Source organism: Panthera tigris, chromosome F3, assembly GCF_018350195.1.
Source record: "Panthera tigris isolate Pti1 chromosome F3, P.tigris_Pti1_mat1.1, whole genome shotgun sequence".
Taxonomy (NCBI): Eukaryota; Metazoa; Chordata; class Mammalia; order Carnivora; family Felidae; genus Panthera; species Panthera tigris.
Genome location: NC_056678.1, coordinates 6,890,037 through 6,905,180, shown reverse-complemented (window position 1 = coordinate 6,905,180; position 15,144 = coordinate 6,890,037). Strand labels below are relative to the sequence as shown.

Genomic DNA, 15,144 nt, shown 5'->3' with positions numbered 1-15,144 from the left:
TCGGTAACTTGAATTTTACTTGTGTGTGTTTGTGTGTGTGTGTGTGTGTGTGAGTGTGTGTGTGTGTGTGTATATATATATATATATACACACATACACGTATATATGTGTGTGCACACAAATATGGTGTGTTTATTATATATAAACTTGTATTTTTGTATTAGAAGTGTATATATCACTTTACATTTTTTTCTTTGTAGTAAAAATTTCTAAATAATATTACCTTTATTTTTTTTTTAAGTTTATATTTATTTATTTTAAGAGAAAGAGAGCAAGTGGAGGAAGGGTAGGGAGAAAGAGAGACAGAATCCCAAGCAGGCTCCATGCTATCAGCCCAGAGCCCGATATGGGGCTCGAACCATGAGATCATGACCTGAGCTGAAATTAAGAGTCAGACACTTAACCGACTGAGCCACCCAGGTGCCCTTAAGTAATATTATCTTTCTGAAATACATTTGCTTATTCTTATCATTAACAATAAATTTGTATATTTTTTCCAAATATTTTTATTTTATGTTCCAAATAAAGATGAGTATATGTTTTCCGGAACACTGCCTATCTTGTATGAGCTGAACTACACAGAACAACATTTTCAAGAACCTGAGAGACGTGAAAGATTAGTGTGACGCCCCCCTCTTTGTGTTAGCATCTACTTCTCACCCTGCATCCCTCCTCAGCAGACACTTTATAGATGAGGAAACTGAGGCCTGAAGAGATAAGGTGACTTCTAAGATACAGTTCAGGTAATGACTAGAATCTGTGATCTCTGACTGCCGCTCTCATGTTTTCTCCTGGACCCACTGAGTAATCTATGTTTCCAGAAGGAGGGAGGTGGGCTACTACTAATAATCAAGAGGAGAGTATTAAGTGCAGGTAAGTAGATGTTTCACAAAGCCGGCTTATCCTGCAAGCTCAAACCCAGAAGTTGGGTGGTGAACTGAGAGGCCAGGAAATCATAACAAGGGCTCTGTGTTGGGCTAAGACAGTTCCTTTGCGAACAAATCACCTGATATGGAGCGCCACATCGTCTTTTCTGGACAAGCCACACCAAAGTTGCATCTTTTGACGCATCCAATTTTGGTTTCTCTAAACCATGAGACCCCTGGGGAGCAGCCACCTTGCAGAATTTGCTGTTTCAATGATGCTCTCCCACCAGATTTTTTATGATTATCTCATGCACACTTAATTTGACAGACTTAAAAAAAAAAACAACAGCAACAACTCTGCTTTGTTGATTCTTTCTAAATCATTCCACTTTGTTTTCAATGAATCAGCAAACTTTTTTTTTTTTTTACCAATCACTTCTGATTTCACTAAACATTAAGTTATGCTTGTGTAGGCAGCCTAAGCAGGCTTAGGAGGAAACACAAGTGACTGGGGAGCGTGTACGCGGGCGGGGCAGCGGTGCCCAGTCGTACTGGTGGCCACAAGGACTGAGCGTGCTCTGGACATTGTTCAGTACATTTCATGGCGAGCAAAGGGAAGTGTTGGTTCATCAGGAGCTCAGGGCAAGTGGCCGTCCATTCAGAGAGCTCCTGCTCTACTTTGGAGGGAAACACTAGGGTCAGACGAATGAAAATGTACAAAATACTAACTCTTGGGTAAGAAGAATCTGCAACACCCTCTCCATGCACAGTTTCCCTCTTGTACCACAGAGGAGGCAAGCCACTTGGAGGCAGAAGACGGGGAACTTTCTCTGTTCCCGTTTTGCTTTCTCTTCCCCTGGATTACAGAGAACGGCCTCGCACCACCCAGAAGTTGGGCCAGTGGAGCGTTCTTATCCCAAACAAACGTTCCACAGCTGCCTGGCAGGAAAGGCAGTGGCCACCGTTCAGCCTAGAGAATCACCCTCGTGTACAGATTTCCGAGTGACCTGCTGCTCGGTTGGGGATGGTGGGGTCTGCGGTCCTGCTTTCCTGAGGGAGCTGATCTCTTCCTTCCACAGAGTCCTAGCAGGAGTGGTTTCTTAGGAGACTGGGCTGCTGAAAATGCAAATGGTTTCAAAATGGTTTTCCATAGGAGGAGGGCACTTGTTGGGATGAGCACTGAGTGTTGTGTGGAAACCAATTTGACAATAAATTATATTAACAAAAAAAAAAAAAAAACCCACAATGGTTTTCAATAAATTCTTGGATTGAGAACCCGTGCCTGGTTTTTATTTTAATTTTTAATTTTTTTTTAATCTTTTTAATGTTTATTTTTTAAGGAAAGAGAGACAGAGAGTGAGTGGGGGAAGGGCAGAGAGAGAGAGAGGCACAGAATCCGAAGCACTGAGCTGTCAGCACAGAGTCCAACGCGGGGCTCACTCACAAACCACGAGATCATGACCTGAACTGAAGTCGGTCACTTAACCGACTGAGCCACACAGGCCCCCCGAGAACCCGTGCCTGGTTTTTAAAGGGTACTATGAATGCATTAAGTCCCATTCCTAGAATGATAACGAATGAAGAAATCAGCAAGTAATGAACAACTGTCCTCTCTCTCAATTGGGTGAATGTCATTTTTCTACTTCTCTTTTTATCATTTTTATTTGGTCTAAGCATCCATCCATTTTCCTTTCCTTTTTTTAAATTTATTTTTTAATGTTTATTTTAATTTTGAGAGAAAGAACACAAACAGGGGAGGGGCAGAGAGAGAGAGAGGGAGACAGAGAATCTGAAGCAGGCTCCAGGCTCCCAGCTGTCATTGCAGAGCCCGTTGCAGGGCTTGAACCCACAAACTGTGAGATCATGACCTGAGCCAAAGTCGGACGCTTAACCCACTGAGCCACCCAGGTGCCCCTCATTTTTCCTTTCTTAATTAGGTCATGGTATTTGCCAAGATGATGATTATAGCGCACAAACTGCTTCAGACACACACGCACACACAAAATAATGCACCATCGCTGCCTCTTGCCTCCTTTGCTACATTTGTTGTGGGCAGCACTTTTCCATATGTATTTTGTGAACAATCAGTTCCACAAGATGGTCTTTGAAAAAAGCAGAGGATTTAGTTTGGGACTTATTGCATAAACTACCCACTCTTTAGAGAGGCGAAACTTACATTAGTATATTAAAAGCCTTGATAAATCATAGAAATTATTAATCATTTTTAAAGTTTAAGTTGGCTTTAATTAAAATAATAATATAGATATTTGTAAACATTTAAACTTTACTAAACTTTACAGGTAAGGGTAAAAGGGCAGGGCTTTAAGCCACCCTGCAGGACTGTGTGTGGAGACAGATCACAGGTCGAAGCGTGGAAGTGACCGGTGGACTGTGTGGTTTCTCGTGGCTCCGTGATCATCTCCCATCCCTTTGCCTCTCTGTTCCACTGTATGTCCTTTGTACCCTGGAGCACAGTGATCACCAGGTCGTGCTTTCTAGCTCACTGGCAGGGGGACCCACCCATGACTGCTGCACATGCAGGCGGTGGGGTTGTTACCTGTAGGACAAGTTTGAGATGTGATTAACCCTGGTAACTGAGACTGTGTCATGGAGTGGATTTCACGAGAAACAGGTCCTCTGTTACCGAGTATGTGGCTCTCATGAGCCAGGAGAGTAAACATCCATTTTTCTCTCGGGTCATAGGCTCTCAGAAGGGATTTTTTTATGTTCTTCCTCCTTCTCAGGGATCTAGGGTCATTTCTGAGTATATATAGAAAGAAGATCTGTGTTCACTTAATTATTTATTTTTTCATTTATTGTTTATATACACTCTTCAGATACTGAGTGCTGACTATGGTAATAGGGGCGTGTGGTAGGCTCGGGGATGAAAGGGACCTGAGACTGAACCCTGGTCTTTGAGAATACAAGGTCAGATGCTCTTGCCTATGTTCCCTGAAGTCTGGAATACTTTTTCTTCTCGGTCTCCGGGCCTCATGTTTCTCAAGAGACAGGTCAGCTGTCCTCTCTTGAGGGACGCCTTCCTTCACCCACTGTCTGGGTGTTCAAACCACACTTTGTTCAAGTGCACAGGACGCCATCTTTATTCTTTGACTGTCCAACTGGTTAGACCCTGAGTTCCTTGAGAACAGGACCCATGTCCCAGTCATTTGTTTCTCAAGCCTGTCGCCCAGGTACTTAGGTACTTAGGTACCAGGTACTTAGGAGACACTCACTCTGTGACTTTGCAATCATTTTTACCTTCAAGCTCACCTTTTTTAGCCTCCCCAAAAGTGTAGAAGCAGGAAAAAGAGTGAGCTAAAAGCAGAGCTTGATGGGAATATACAACTTTAAAAACATGTTTTATAACCTCTTACCCGGATCCTCACATTTGGAAAAAAAACCATTCAATTCTAGGTGTGTCGAGCTGTCATTGAGTAAATACAAATCTAAACTGTTATTGTGTAAGGATGTGTATCCAGTGAGCACTCAATAAATATTAGTCACAACTATTAAACATGCTTTGATCTCCCTAGTACTAGAGGTGCTTCCTCACTCTATTTAGGCCATTTAACTACTCACTGTGTTGTTAGTTGGTCCTTATCTTGTAAGGTTTGTAGGTCATATTTAATGGAGCTGAATGTGAGGGTTGGCAGCAGTTACCTAAATGACTTTGACTTTACAAATTTTACAGCAGTCACTTGGAACGAGTTCTATATTTCCCAAGCTTTTGGTTTCCCCAGTGGCCTGATATATTAGAGGATAACTATTAACTTGCAAATTTTGTGAGTGTCGTTGTTGTTTTGTTTTTTTTAATCAGCCAAAGTTGACGTTTTACCCAATGCCTGTGATTTCTGTATCATAGGTGAAGGAGAGAATCTAGACTTGAGGTGGGGGAACATTTTTCTTGTTTTACATGGCCAGACAGAACAGCCCTTGGAAGATGATCCTTGGAAAGAGATGATCATTCCTTGCTCAAACCAAATATACCTTAACTTCTGTTATGTCTCCCACTGTAAAATAATCATTTCTGGGACTTGTGTCTGGAAGTGTCCCAGGTTTTCCACATGACCCTTAAAACACAGGGACGTTTGTGCTGCATTTCATATTTCTTATTTTGAATTACGCCACTGTGTCCACCTGCAACGTCATCTCCTGCTGGGCCTGGAGGGATCAGAGGGTCCTGGATTCCTTGGGCTTGTCACTAGAACCAGGAGGGCTGAGCGAGTGCAGGTGAGGTGGCCAGGGGACAGCTGCCTTGGCCCTTCCCCCCCAGGTCCACGCTCCCATCCTGGTTCCAGATCTCCCCGTCTTCAGTGTGAAGAGTAAGTGACCCCAAGGAAAGGCTGGAAAATGTGTGGGGCCTGCTCTCCAGATATCTCACATGAGAACTACTTTCAGGGTGAGATTTGGGGGGTTGACTAGGGCAAGGCTAACTGAAAATCTGAGTTCTCACGGGGGACCGCCATTTCTTAATTCTCCATAGTTGGTTCCCTCTTGGTCCAGTGTTTCTGTTTTCTACCACTTACAGCACTGAGTTCATGGTATTGTGTGTCCTTTCCTGCCATCAGATGGAGAATTCTTTGGTGTGAACCATGTGTTTCCAATCTCTGAGGTCCCGGTGTATACAACTATGTTGAATCAATGAATAATTCTCTAGGAACTGAAACTGTTTTAATTTAAAAGCTGTTAGCTAATGGTTAGTATTGATATACACTGATTACTTATGTGCCCTCATTTCATTCCACCCAAACATTAGGATTTGAACTCAACGGGCTTTATTAGCAGTTTTTTAGCCCTTTAAACTACAATACTGTTTGGTCCATCCAAAGCAACAGCAGCAGCAACAACAACAAACAGACAAAGGAAAGTGAATACCTGTTATCTGACAGGAATGGCAGGCTATGGGGACAGAGAAGATAAATTAATCACTGGTCTCTGATCTCTGGAGAAAGAGGTGTAAAGCCCTCACCCCATCCCCACAGGCACCATGGGTAAAGACTTTGGTAGAGATGTGTGTGTGTCTGCATAGGATCACTGAAGAGAGGCACCAATCCAGCCCAGGAGATGCTGGAGAACTTTCTAGAGGAAGGGACGCCAAAACGTAACTTCAGAGGGTGTGCAAGGCTGCATGGCAGGCAAAGAGGAAACCCAGAGAGAAAAGTGATGTCACATGAACAACAAACAGGGTGTGTTGGAAGATGCAAAGCAGGAAGGAGGTCCGGGCCGGAGACTTGTCTCTGTGTCCTGTAGGTATTGGGGAACCAATGAAGAGTGTTAAACAGGACACAGTAGCAGATTTGCATTTCAAATAGCTCACTCTGGTGGCAGCATGAAGGGTGGATTTCAGGGAGCCAGGCAGGGAAACTAGACAGGAAATGAAGGGTGCCTGAAATAGAGGCGAAGGGGAGGAGGTGGATTGGGGAAATGTGTAGAAGGTGAAGTTGGCTAGCGGTTGATGGGATATGAGAAGTGAGGGGAAGAAGGAATCAAGTAATTTTCCTCCTATTACTGTTAGTACCTGTTTCTTTGGTCTAAATCCCAGTGACGTTTTTAAAAAATTTATTTGTTCTGTTTTGTTTTATTTTTTAACCCACGCTGGGTGTGGAGTCCAATGTGGGGCTTGAACTCACGATCCTGAGTTCAAGACCTGAGCTGAGATCAAGAGTCAGATGCTTAACTGACTGAGCCACCCAGGTGCCCCCACCCCCCATGACATTTTTTATATCTCTGGGAATGAATCTGCAGGATGCCTGAAGAGCCAATGACTTTGAAGATGACAATTGTTGGTCATATTTCTGTTTGGCTTAAAATTTCCCTAAATCAAGTCTAATTTTTATTTTCAAATTTATTTTCAAATTTACATATATTCCTATGACTATTCAAACTAGATGTGTAGTTTTTGCAAGAAGCACTTTAAATCCCAAGAAATGTCAAGAATTGTATGAGATGAGAGATTGTAGTTGATTTACCAATGTTGCCAATGTATATAGCCTTCCGTCACCTCCCAGCCAGGCTGCTTCCTGCTCCCTGCAGTTCACTTACCATAACACCTGGCGCTGTCCTTGGTGCTAGGTTAAAGGGTCCTCCTTTATAGGACGGACACCCAAGTAGATAATAAAGTGTAATGAGTATAATGATACTTCTCTTAGGCCAGTCCTACTAATTATGACTCTAAGCAGTGGTATTATTTCTAAGAGATGAACAGTGAGAATAATCAATTCAGAATATTAAATAATCAAAATGTCCAGCAGCAGAACATTAGTTACATAAACAGCTAACAATAAATTCCCTACAGTGGAATTCCAAAATGCTAATAAAATCTCTTGTTAGCAGAAAAGTGTTTATTGACATGACAGACATTCAAACTGTCTCCATATCTGTAAGGAGAAATAGGATAAAAGTAGTATATATTACATGATTCCATTTTTGCAAAAAAAAAAAAAAAAAAAACATACAGATATATAGACCCAAAATATCTTCTTCACGCTCTAGCTTTCATATCCCACACATGTGGACTCAAATTTTTTCTCTGTGCCAACTCGTATGCAGAACTCAGCATCTCTCTGAATTCCCAAAAAGACTTCATATGCACAAAACACGGCTGATCAGCATGGACGTAGAGGATATAATAAGAAAAGTGGTGAGCATTTACACCCTCAGAAATTATAGCATCCCTCAGAAACAATGTAGCAATTTCCACTGATCCGTGGTTCTCTCTTTCAAAGTCCCTTCTAGGCTGTGTTTCCACTCTGGAAACTTTTTCCTCCCTCTGCTTCCCGTCCCCAGCCGCCATCACTGTCTTTGCTTTGTCACATTCTGGGGACCACTAATTCCTTACCCCTCTAATATTCAGAATAATCCAAGTCTGCCCCTGCTCTTGCCTCAAATGTGCATACATTCAAACTAGCCTGGGTCTTGAGTAAAAAGTAAACATTGCAAGCTTTACACACACACACACACACACACACACACACACACACACACACACACACCTAAAGAAAGTTTAATAAAACAGTACATACCTTTGCTATAGACTGCAATCTATGTTTTCTGTTTAATGACCTGCTAGGGGCTCGTGACCCAGAGTTTGAAAAACTGCCGTAGGAGGCCACTTAATGACCAGAAAACTTCAACATGCCTGTTTGGAATCTTCTCAGATTATCAAATTACTTCTTCCAAACACCGAGTGAATACATTTGTTTCCATCTTGTTACACACCTGTGTGTGCCTATACACATGTACACACACACATATACACACACAGAGGAATGTCATAGTTTACATTAGCTGTTTCTAGGCAGAGGGGTTATTGGTGTGTTTTCTTAACATTTTCCAAGAGTTTCTAAGTTTTCTGCACTGAGCATGTGTTACTTTTGTAAAAGGAAATGTAAACAGTAAAAAAAAAAAATTTTTTTTTTTTCAGAGAAGGCTCAGCTTGGGTTTTTGCCCCTTCTCGGAAGCCTTCCCTGACAAACCCCTTCTAGGTTCCCTCCATCTGTTTTTCCATTTTGCCCTTTTGATTTCGTGTGTCCCACACTTACATGTTTACCTTATAGTGGTCTGTTTCCATCGTGTTTTCCTCCTGGTTCTCAGGCCTTTCCCTTCCCCATGCTTCTTCACCTCCCTAGACCTCTTCTTCCTTCCCTTTGCAACAAAATTCTTAAGCTGAGATCCATAGATGGGCTGTGAATCTCCTGAAAATGGATGCAAAATTTAATGTTTTTGTTCCTTTTCTGGGAAGCAGGTCCAGTTAGTTTGTCAGTGCCTACATTATGCCAGGCAAGGTTCTAGGTCTGATCTTTTGTCAGACTCTCTAAAGAATTCCTGACCCGCTGTTCTCCATAGTCACCCTGTTTACTTTTCTTGCCTACAATGTAGGTGCCACGAGGTGAGGACTGGTCTGTGTTGCTCATCACCAGGGTCCTACTGCCTAGAATAGTGCCTGAAACATAGTGGGAACCCAAAAAGTGGGACCTTTCCTGTAATTACACGTTATGAGGTAGAAAAGACATTTATTTTACTATCCCCATTTTCATAGTTGAATAAACATTGTGATGTTACTTGAGGAAGAAGGAGGGAATCATAAGCATCATGGGACTCTGGGAAGTCAGACTGGGCTTCACGCTGTCTTGTTGTGGAACTGGCCACGGAGCGTTCGATGGGCACCAGTGTGGGGGTCTGTCTCCTCATCTCTCAGGCTGGATCCTGTGGTTGCCTAGGCCTTTCTATCTGAAAATCCCACCCTTGTTGGTGGGTTCAGGGGCCCAGCCCAAGTTTGCAGGATCTGCATAGTATGAACACCAGGCCTCCTAACTGCTAACGCTTGGTTAGAGAATGCTCGACATGCTTGAGTTTTACTTTCCCTTTGGCTTCATATAATATGGTTCATTTTATTTTTGAAGGTAGTTTGTTCCATAGAAACCAGACAGGATGTTGTTTCAACAGTAGGCTGATGTCTCAACATGACATATTGGCCCGCTGAGATCTCCAAAAGTGTGAAACCCGCCTCTGTGCACTTTCTGGTACGGTGTGAATGTCTGATACGGTGTGAATGTTCTGACCGGACGAAACTCCTGTTAAGAATGGTCAGATTATCTCATTTTGCCATCAAATTGTATTTTGAAATGTTAAGTTGGGTAGCATAACTGCTCTTTCTGGTTAAGTAGATTCTCTCAACCCCTGCAAAATATTATTAAAATCTGGTAATTCAGTCTCTAGTGCAAGTTGTATTCCGTGTATTTTCTTCAGACCATGGATGCGACTAGGACCGTGTGTTTCAAGTTCAGCTCTGTGTGTGGTATTCCTGTGATAATTTCAGGATATAAAATAAGATGTTTACAAAAACCAACCTGAGACCGTTATTATACAGCAGTTTAGCAGCAAATTTCTACTCTGGGTATTTAACAATAATTGGGATCTTTCTACTGGCTTCGCATAAACTCAGATTAGTAGTAAAATGTAAGCACCAGCCCATTTGGCAAACTCCCGCACTTGAGGCTCACAAATTTGCTTCTGATTGTGCTTTTCGGTCGCACCTAGCTCAGATTTTTGCTTGGTGCTTTTTTAAATCCTCTCATTTACATACTGTGGTAAATTTAAAATGGGAACAGATGAAGGCTGCTAAACTTTCCTATTTCACTGATGAATATGGTATTTTGCTTCAACTATCTAGCTGTGATATATTCAATGACCTTTAAATCATGAAATAGATACTTCTTTTCATATATGCTGTGCAAGATGGATTATTAGTGTTGTCTTCCCTTTGATGGGGCTGAGGCACAGAGGCCAAGCCCAACATCTGAGAACTAATTGCAGCAGGGCTAAAATTCTGTTTCCTGTTGACGGGCTCACGCTGTTGTGTGGGCTGAAACGCCCCCTTCACGTGGGGTCCTCTTAGAGCCGCGCAGGTGATGCATCTACTCCCAAGTGCACTACAGTCTGTGGATTATGCCTGTTTGGGGTGTAGAATGCATGGTTAGGTATGAATAAGAAATGGGGTAGTGTCTTTTTGGGTGGCCAATAGGGATTTGGCTCTAGCTAACCTTAATATGTGATCTTCTTTATTTATTTATTTTTAATGTTTATTTATTTTTGAGACACGTAGAGAGACAGAGTGCAAGTGGGGGGAGGGGCAGAGAGAGGGGGAGACACAGAATCCAAAGCAGGCTCCAGGCTCCGAGCTGTCAGCACAGAGCCTGATGCGGGGCTCAAAGCCACGAACCACGAGATCATGACCTGAGCTGAAGTCAGACACTTAACCAACTGAGCCACTCAGGTGCCCCACATCATTGAGATTTCTAAAATCATGCTTCTTGTGCAACCTGCGCTGTCTCCTGGTGACACAGGCCTGTGTCCCCACTGGATGGTGAGCACCTGTGGGGAAGAGCTCTTTATTGGGGCCTGCATCTTGCATAGCGAACAGACACAGCACTTTGCAGCCGATAGACCATGCATGTGGTTAAGATTTCAATAAACACACCAGATATGGCATTCCTAATGCAGGCATCTGGTGGTCAGAGAAAACTTCCTAGGGGAGTTAGAATACAATAATTTTGTAACTGTTCATTTTAGTTTCAGTAATCAAAATCATTATTAATTTTAATGTTATATATAAATAAATAAATAAATAAATAAATAAATAAATAAATGCATATATATATATATATATATATATATATATATATATATAACATATGTAGTGCTTACAATACAATGCCACAATGCATAAGACAAGAAAAGTCTAGGGCAGGGGCGCCTGGGTGGCTCAGCCGGTTCAGCGTCCGACTTTGGCTCAGGTCATGATCTCGCAGTTCATGAGTTCGAGCCCCACATCGGGCTCTGTGCTGACAGCTCAGAGCCTGGAGCCTGCTTCAAATTCTGTGTCTCCCTCTCTCTCTGCCCCTCCCCTGCTTGCATGCCATCTCTGTCTCTCAAAAATGAATAAACATTTAAAAAAAAATTTAAAGAAAAAAAAGAAAAATTTAGGGCACAATTTTAAAGAAAAGTACAATATTAAGAGAAGGGAATCTTTCTACTTCAGAATGAAAGAATAAAAAGTTTAAAAGCTATAGCGAAAACAATTCCCAGGGAATTGTGAAGCCTCTTTCAGCCCTAACATGAAAAAGTGGGCCAATTGCGAAATATTTAATTGCATTGCGTCAGTCTGTCTTGGGCACACTCAATTGTGCTAAAAAACTGGAGGCTCTGAAATTTCATAAATGACCCTAAATCAAAATGTCTTACTCCAAATTCAGCCTGATAGAAAGCCAAGCTTGTGTCCCTGCATCTCACTTCAGGCAAGCCCCATATATTAAATCCAGATTTCCAAAATGGATGAGTTAAGTGGTCATTCGTCCCTTAACAACACAATTCACTGTAGAAAATTTGCCTTGTGATGCAAACACATGTGAAACACTACTCAGTTCATTAGAGCCCTCTGTGCCGCATTTGCAGGGCAGAGCATGTTTGAGAATGTTACCCAACCAACCAGCAGTTTCAGCTTTCTCATGGGACCTGGCTGGGCGCTATCCTGGGCCCTAAGGAGACAAATATGGGTCAGAGTGGTCTCTGCACCCGAGGTATGTGTGGTCTGGGAGTGAGGATTAGTGGGGTCCTTTGGTCTCCGTCCAGATGTCGTGTGTCCCCCATCTCCTTATCCACTGCATGAACCAGGAGCATGTAGAGTTTACTTTGATGTCGGCTTCCTCTCCTTGTTTTGGTTTCGTGACAGCGAAAACCTGACAGAATTAGGTCTGAGAAGAGTACTCAGGTTCTTTTCTTCTTTCTTTTTTAAATGTTTATTTATGTGTTTTTGAGAGAGAGGGAACAAATGGAGGGGGGCAGAGGGCGAGAGGGAGACACAGAATCTGATGCAGGTTCCAGGCTCTGAGCTGTCAGCACAGAGCCCGACGTGGGGCTCAAACTCACGAACTGTGAGATTCACGACCTGAGCTTAAGTCGCATGCTTAACCCACTGAGCCACCCAGGTGCCCCAAGTAGTCAAGTTCTGTTTTCCTCCTCCATCCTGCCCTGACCAGTGGGGAAATTCCCCTATAATTCTAGCTGCTCTGGGCCCTGCAGATTATGGAAAGCTAAATGATGATTCTTTTAACAAGCCTGCAGAAATAGATGACAAATTTGGCCATATAGTGGCAAAATAAATAGTATTTTTAAAAAACGGATGCCTCAGTTATAATGAAGCCAGTGTGGGAGAATCTGCTTTGAGAAAATGATTTCTTAGAAGAAATTAGAGTGAGCTGTTCCCTGTATCTGTAATTCTTTTCATGCAAATATGTAAGGAAAACCAGTCTTTTAGCGTTTATTTTTATACTAATATACTTAGGTCAAAGTGGGTCATTCCCAGCATTAAAAAAAAAAAAGGGTTGGAAGCAGGGGAAGTGGTTTACTTTTTGTTTTTGGTGAGGGGTAGGCTATTTCTTTCTTTTCTTTTTATTTTGAGGGGACTATCTTCTGTCTTTATCTCCTCTTTCTCATTGTGCTTTCCTGGACCTTTCATCATGCTTCCTACCATGGAATTGTCCTGGGTAGGGGGGAGCTGATTAGAGCTCAGCCTGCAGGTTTTTTGGTAGATGCTATACTTTAATAAATAGTAAATACACTCATTGCTCTGTCTTCTAAAGAACGTTTGTTTTTTTTAGGGTCTTTGTGCATTCATCTGGGGGGAAAAAAAGCAACCAAATCTGCTTTATTCAAATTCCAAATTCTAGGGGAGCAGATTGTCACAGAATATACAGAGATGAACTTCCAAAAATAAAAATGGATGGAGGGAATCATAGGTATTTATCATGAATGCTAGAAACAGGGCTTGGGAGTCATAAATGGGTATCATGCTTTATAACAATTAGTCAATTATTTCCTAATTTTTCTTTATGGAAAAGATCATATGAATATTCAAGTTCAGCCCTTGTCTCCTGTGTTGATCCCAGAGACATGAGGATGTTTCATTCTCGGTGTCAGATCAAAAGTGAAAATTATCACAAAACTAGAGAGCGCCCAATCCTAACCACTAGACTACCAGGGAGTGACTATTATCACAAAACTAGAGATAGCTCATGTAAATGTCCACATTGTTTAATAGTTGGTTTTACATCCAAGGCACGGTTCTTTCTTTTTAAATGTAATATCAGAGCCGTGCAGAAAATATTGGGAAAGAATCCACCTTTTAAGTAAAAATGTCTTTGCTTTGCCTGGCCGGTCAGTCTCCATATCAGTAATGGCTTACCACTGTTGACTGGTATCGTGCACTGAGAAATGTTTTCTTTTAAATACGGTGTATTTTATTTCTGAATTTTCTGCTGGTAGCAGTCTTTGCGCAAACATGGCATTTGTAATGTTGATGGTTGATGTCAAAGTACAGTGTATCTGAAGTTTAATTTTTCATTAGTTTTATAAGGCATTTAACATATTGATTGAAGTCACTCAAAATTGATTCTTAAAAGAGAGATCGTTTCTGTATTTATATAATTTCAACCTCATGCATGCTTTATGAATTTCAGCTCCAACCCTCGGTTAAGTGGTTATCAAAGGTGGTTATCATCATTTACAATATGAGGAATCCAAGAGATGGAGACCGTGTTGACTTGCACTGAGACAGCATGGCCTCTGGTCATGTATTCTTCTCTTTTTGGCTGCAGTGCCCAAGGCATCTCTCTCTATCAGAAATGTAATCATCAAGTATCCTTGTATGGATCGAGATCTCTCTGTAGGAACCTTTGGGATCCATCCTGAAATGAGGTCTCAAGAGGTACAAGACACAGTTCCATTTGGTCTTGACTTGTGTGTGGGTCTGAGCAAGTTACTAACTTTAGGAGCATACTTCTTATGAAGAAGTCTGGTGATCAAAACGACGATCTTAAGATCTTTGCCGTAAGAGAAATTCATCCACGCCACCAGCCTCCAGGGCCCAGGACCTTATCTCTACTCCATTTCATGCGCTAAGGGTTCTTGCTTCCAGGCCCTCTTGCTGACTCCCAGTTTCCATAGTTTGGCACCCATTAAACATTGTACAAAACTTCTTGCTACCATGTACAAATTTTCTGACACACCTTACAATAATGATGATTATTACCTAGCACATAATCATACAACACATAAATACATATATAATAAATTACCATTACAATTCTTATCACTAACATTGTAGCAGCTAACTTTATTTTTTTTATTTTCATTTATTTTAGAGAGAGTTGGGGACAGGGATGGAGGGAGAAAAAGAATCTTAAGCAGGCTCCACACTCAGCTCAGAGCCTGATGCGGGGCTTGATCCCAAGACCCTGGGATCATGACCTGAGCTGAAATCAAGAGTCAGATGCTCAACCAACTGAGCCACCCAGGCGCCCCAGCAGCAGCTAACTTTAGATAGTACTTTCTATGTACCAGCCACTGTCCATGTTCTAAACGCTTACCTTCATTGACACATCTAATTCTTGTACAACACTATGAGGAAAGTACTACTCAGGAAATTGAGGCACAGGGAGGTCACACAGCCACTTACACGACAGAGGAGGAACCAGAACCATGTGGCTTTACTCCCAAGTCTATGAAGAAGGGAGGCCGATGTGAAGAACTTAGGAATATTTTAGCTCCCGTGATACCAATTTTTAAAAAGTTCCTGCGTGATACCAACCAGATATGGCATTATTTTATGTTCTCATTCTCTGTGTCCTCTGAGCTGCTCTCCAGCCACTAAGCCACGACTGTGGTTCCCCGAAGGGCATCTGGTCAGTTTCAGAACGGAGTCCCAACATGCGTGCCTTAA

The 15,144-nt window shown here is 42.1% G+C and overlaps 1 protein-coding gene across 8 annotated transcripts in view; it reads left to right on the top strand.

Moving 5' to 3' along the window:
* SDCCAG8 (SHH signaling and ciliogenesis regulator SDCCAG8) overlaps positions 1 to 15,144 on the top strand; it is a 251,378-nt gene that overhangs the window by 196,412 nt on the left and 39,822 nt on the right. The window contains exon 17 of one of the 8 annotated variants that reach the window (XM_042976945.1): positions 529 to 2,047. The exons of the other annotated variants lie outside the window; for them this stretch is intronic. Coding sequence (XP_042832879.1) covers positions 529 to 532 — 4 coding nt within the window. The 3' untranslated portion in view covers positions 533 to 2,047. Of the gene's footprint in view, positions 1 to 528; positions 2,048 to 15,144 lie in introns of those variants that run through there. 8 annotated transcript variants of the gene reach the window in all.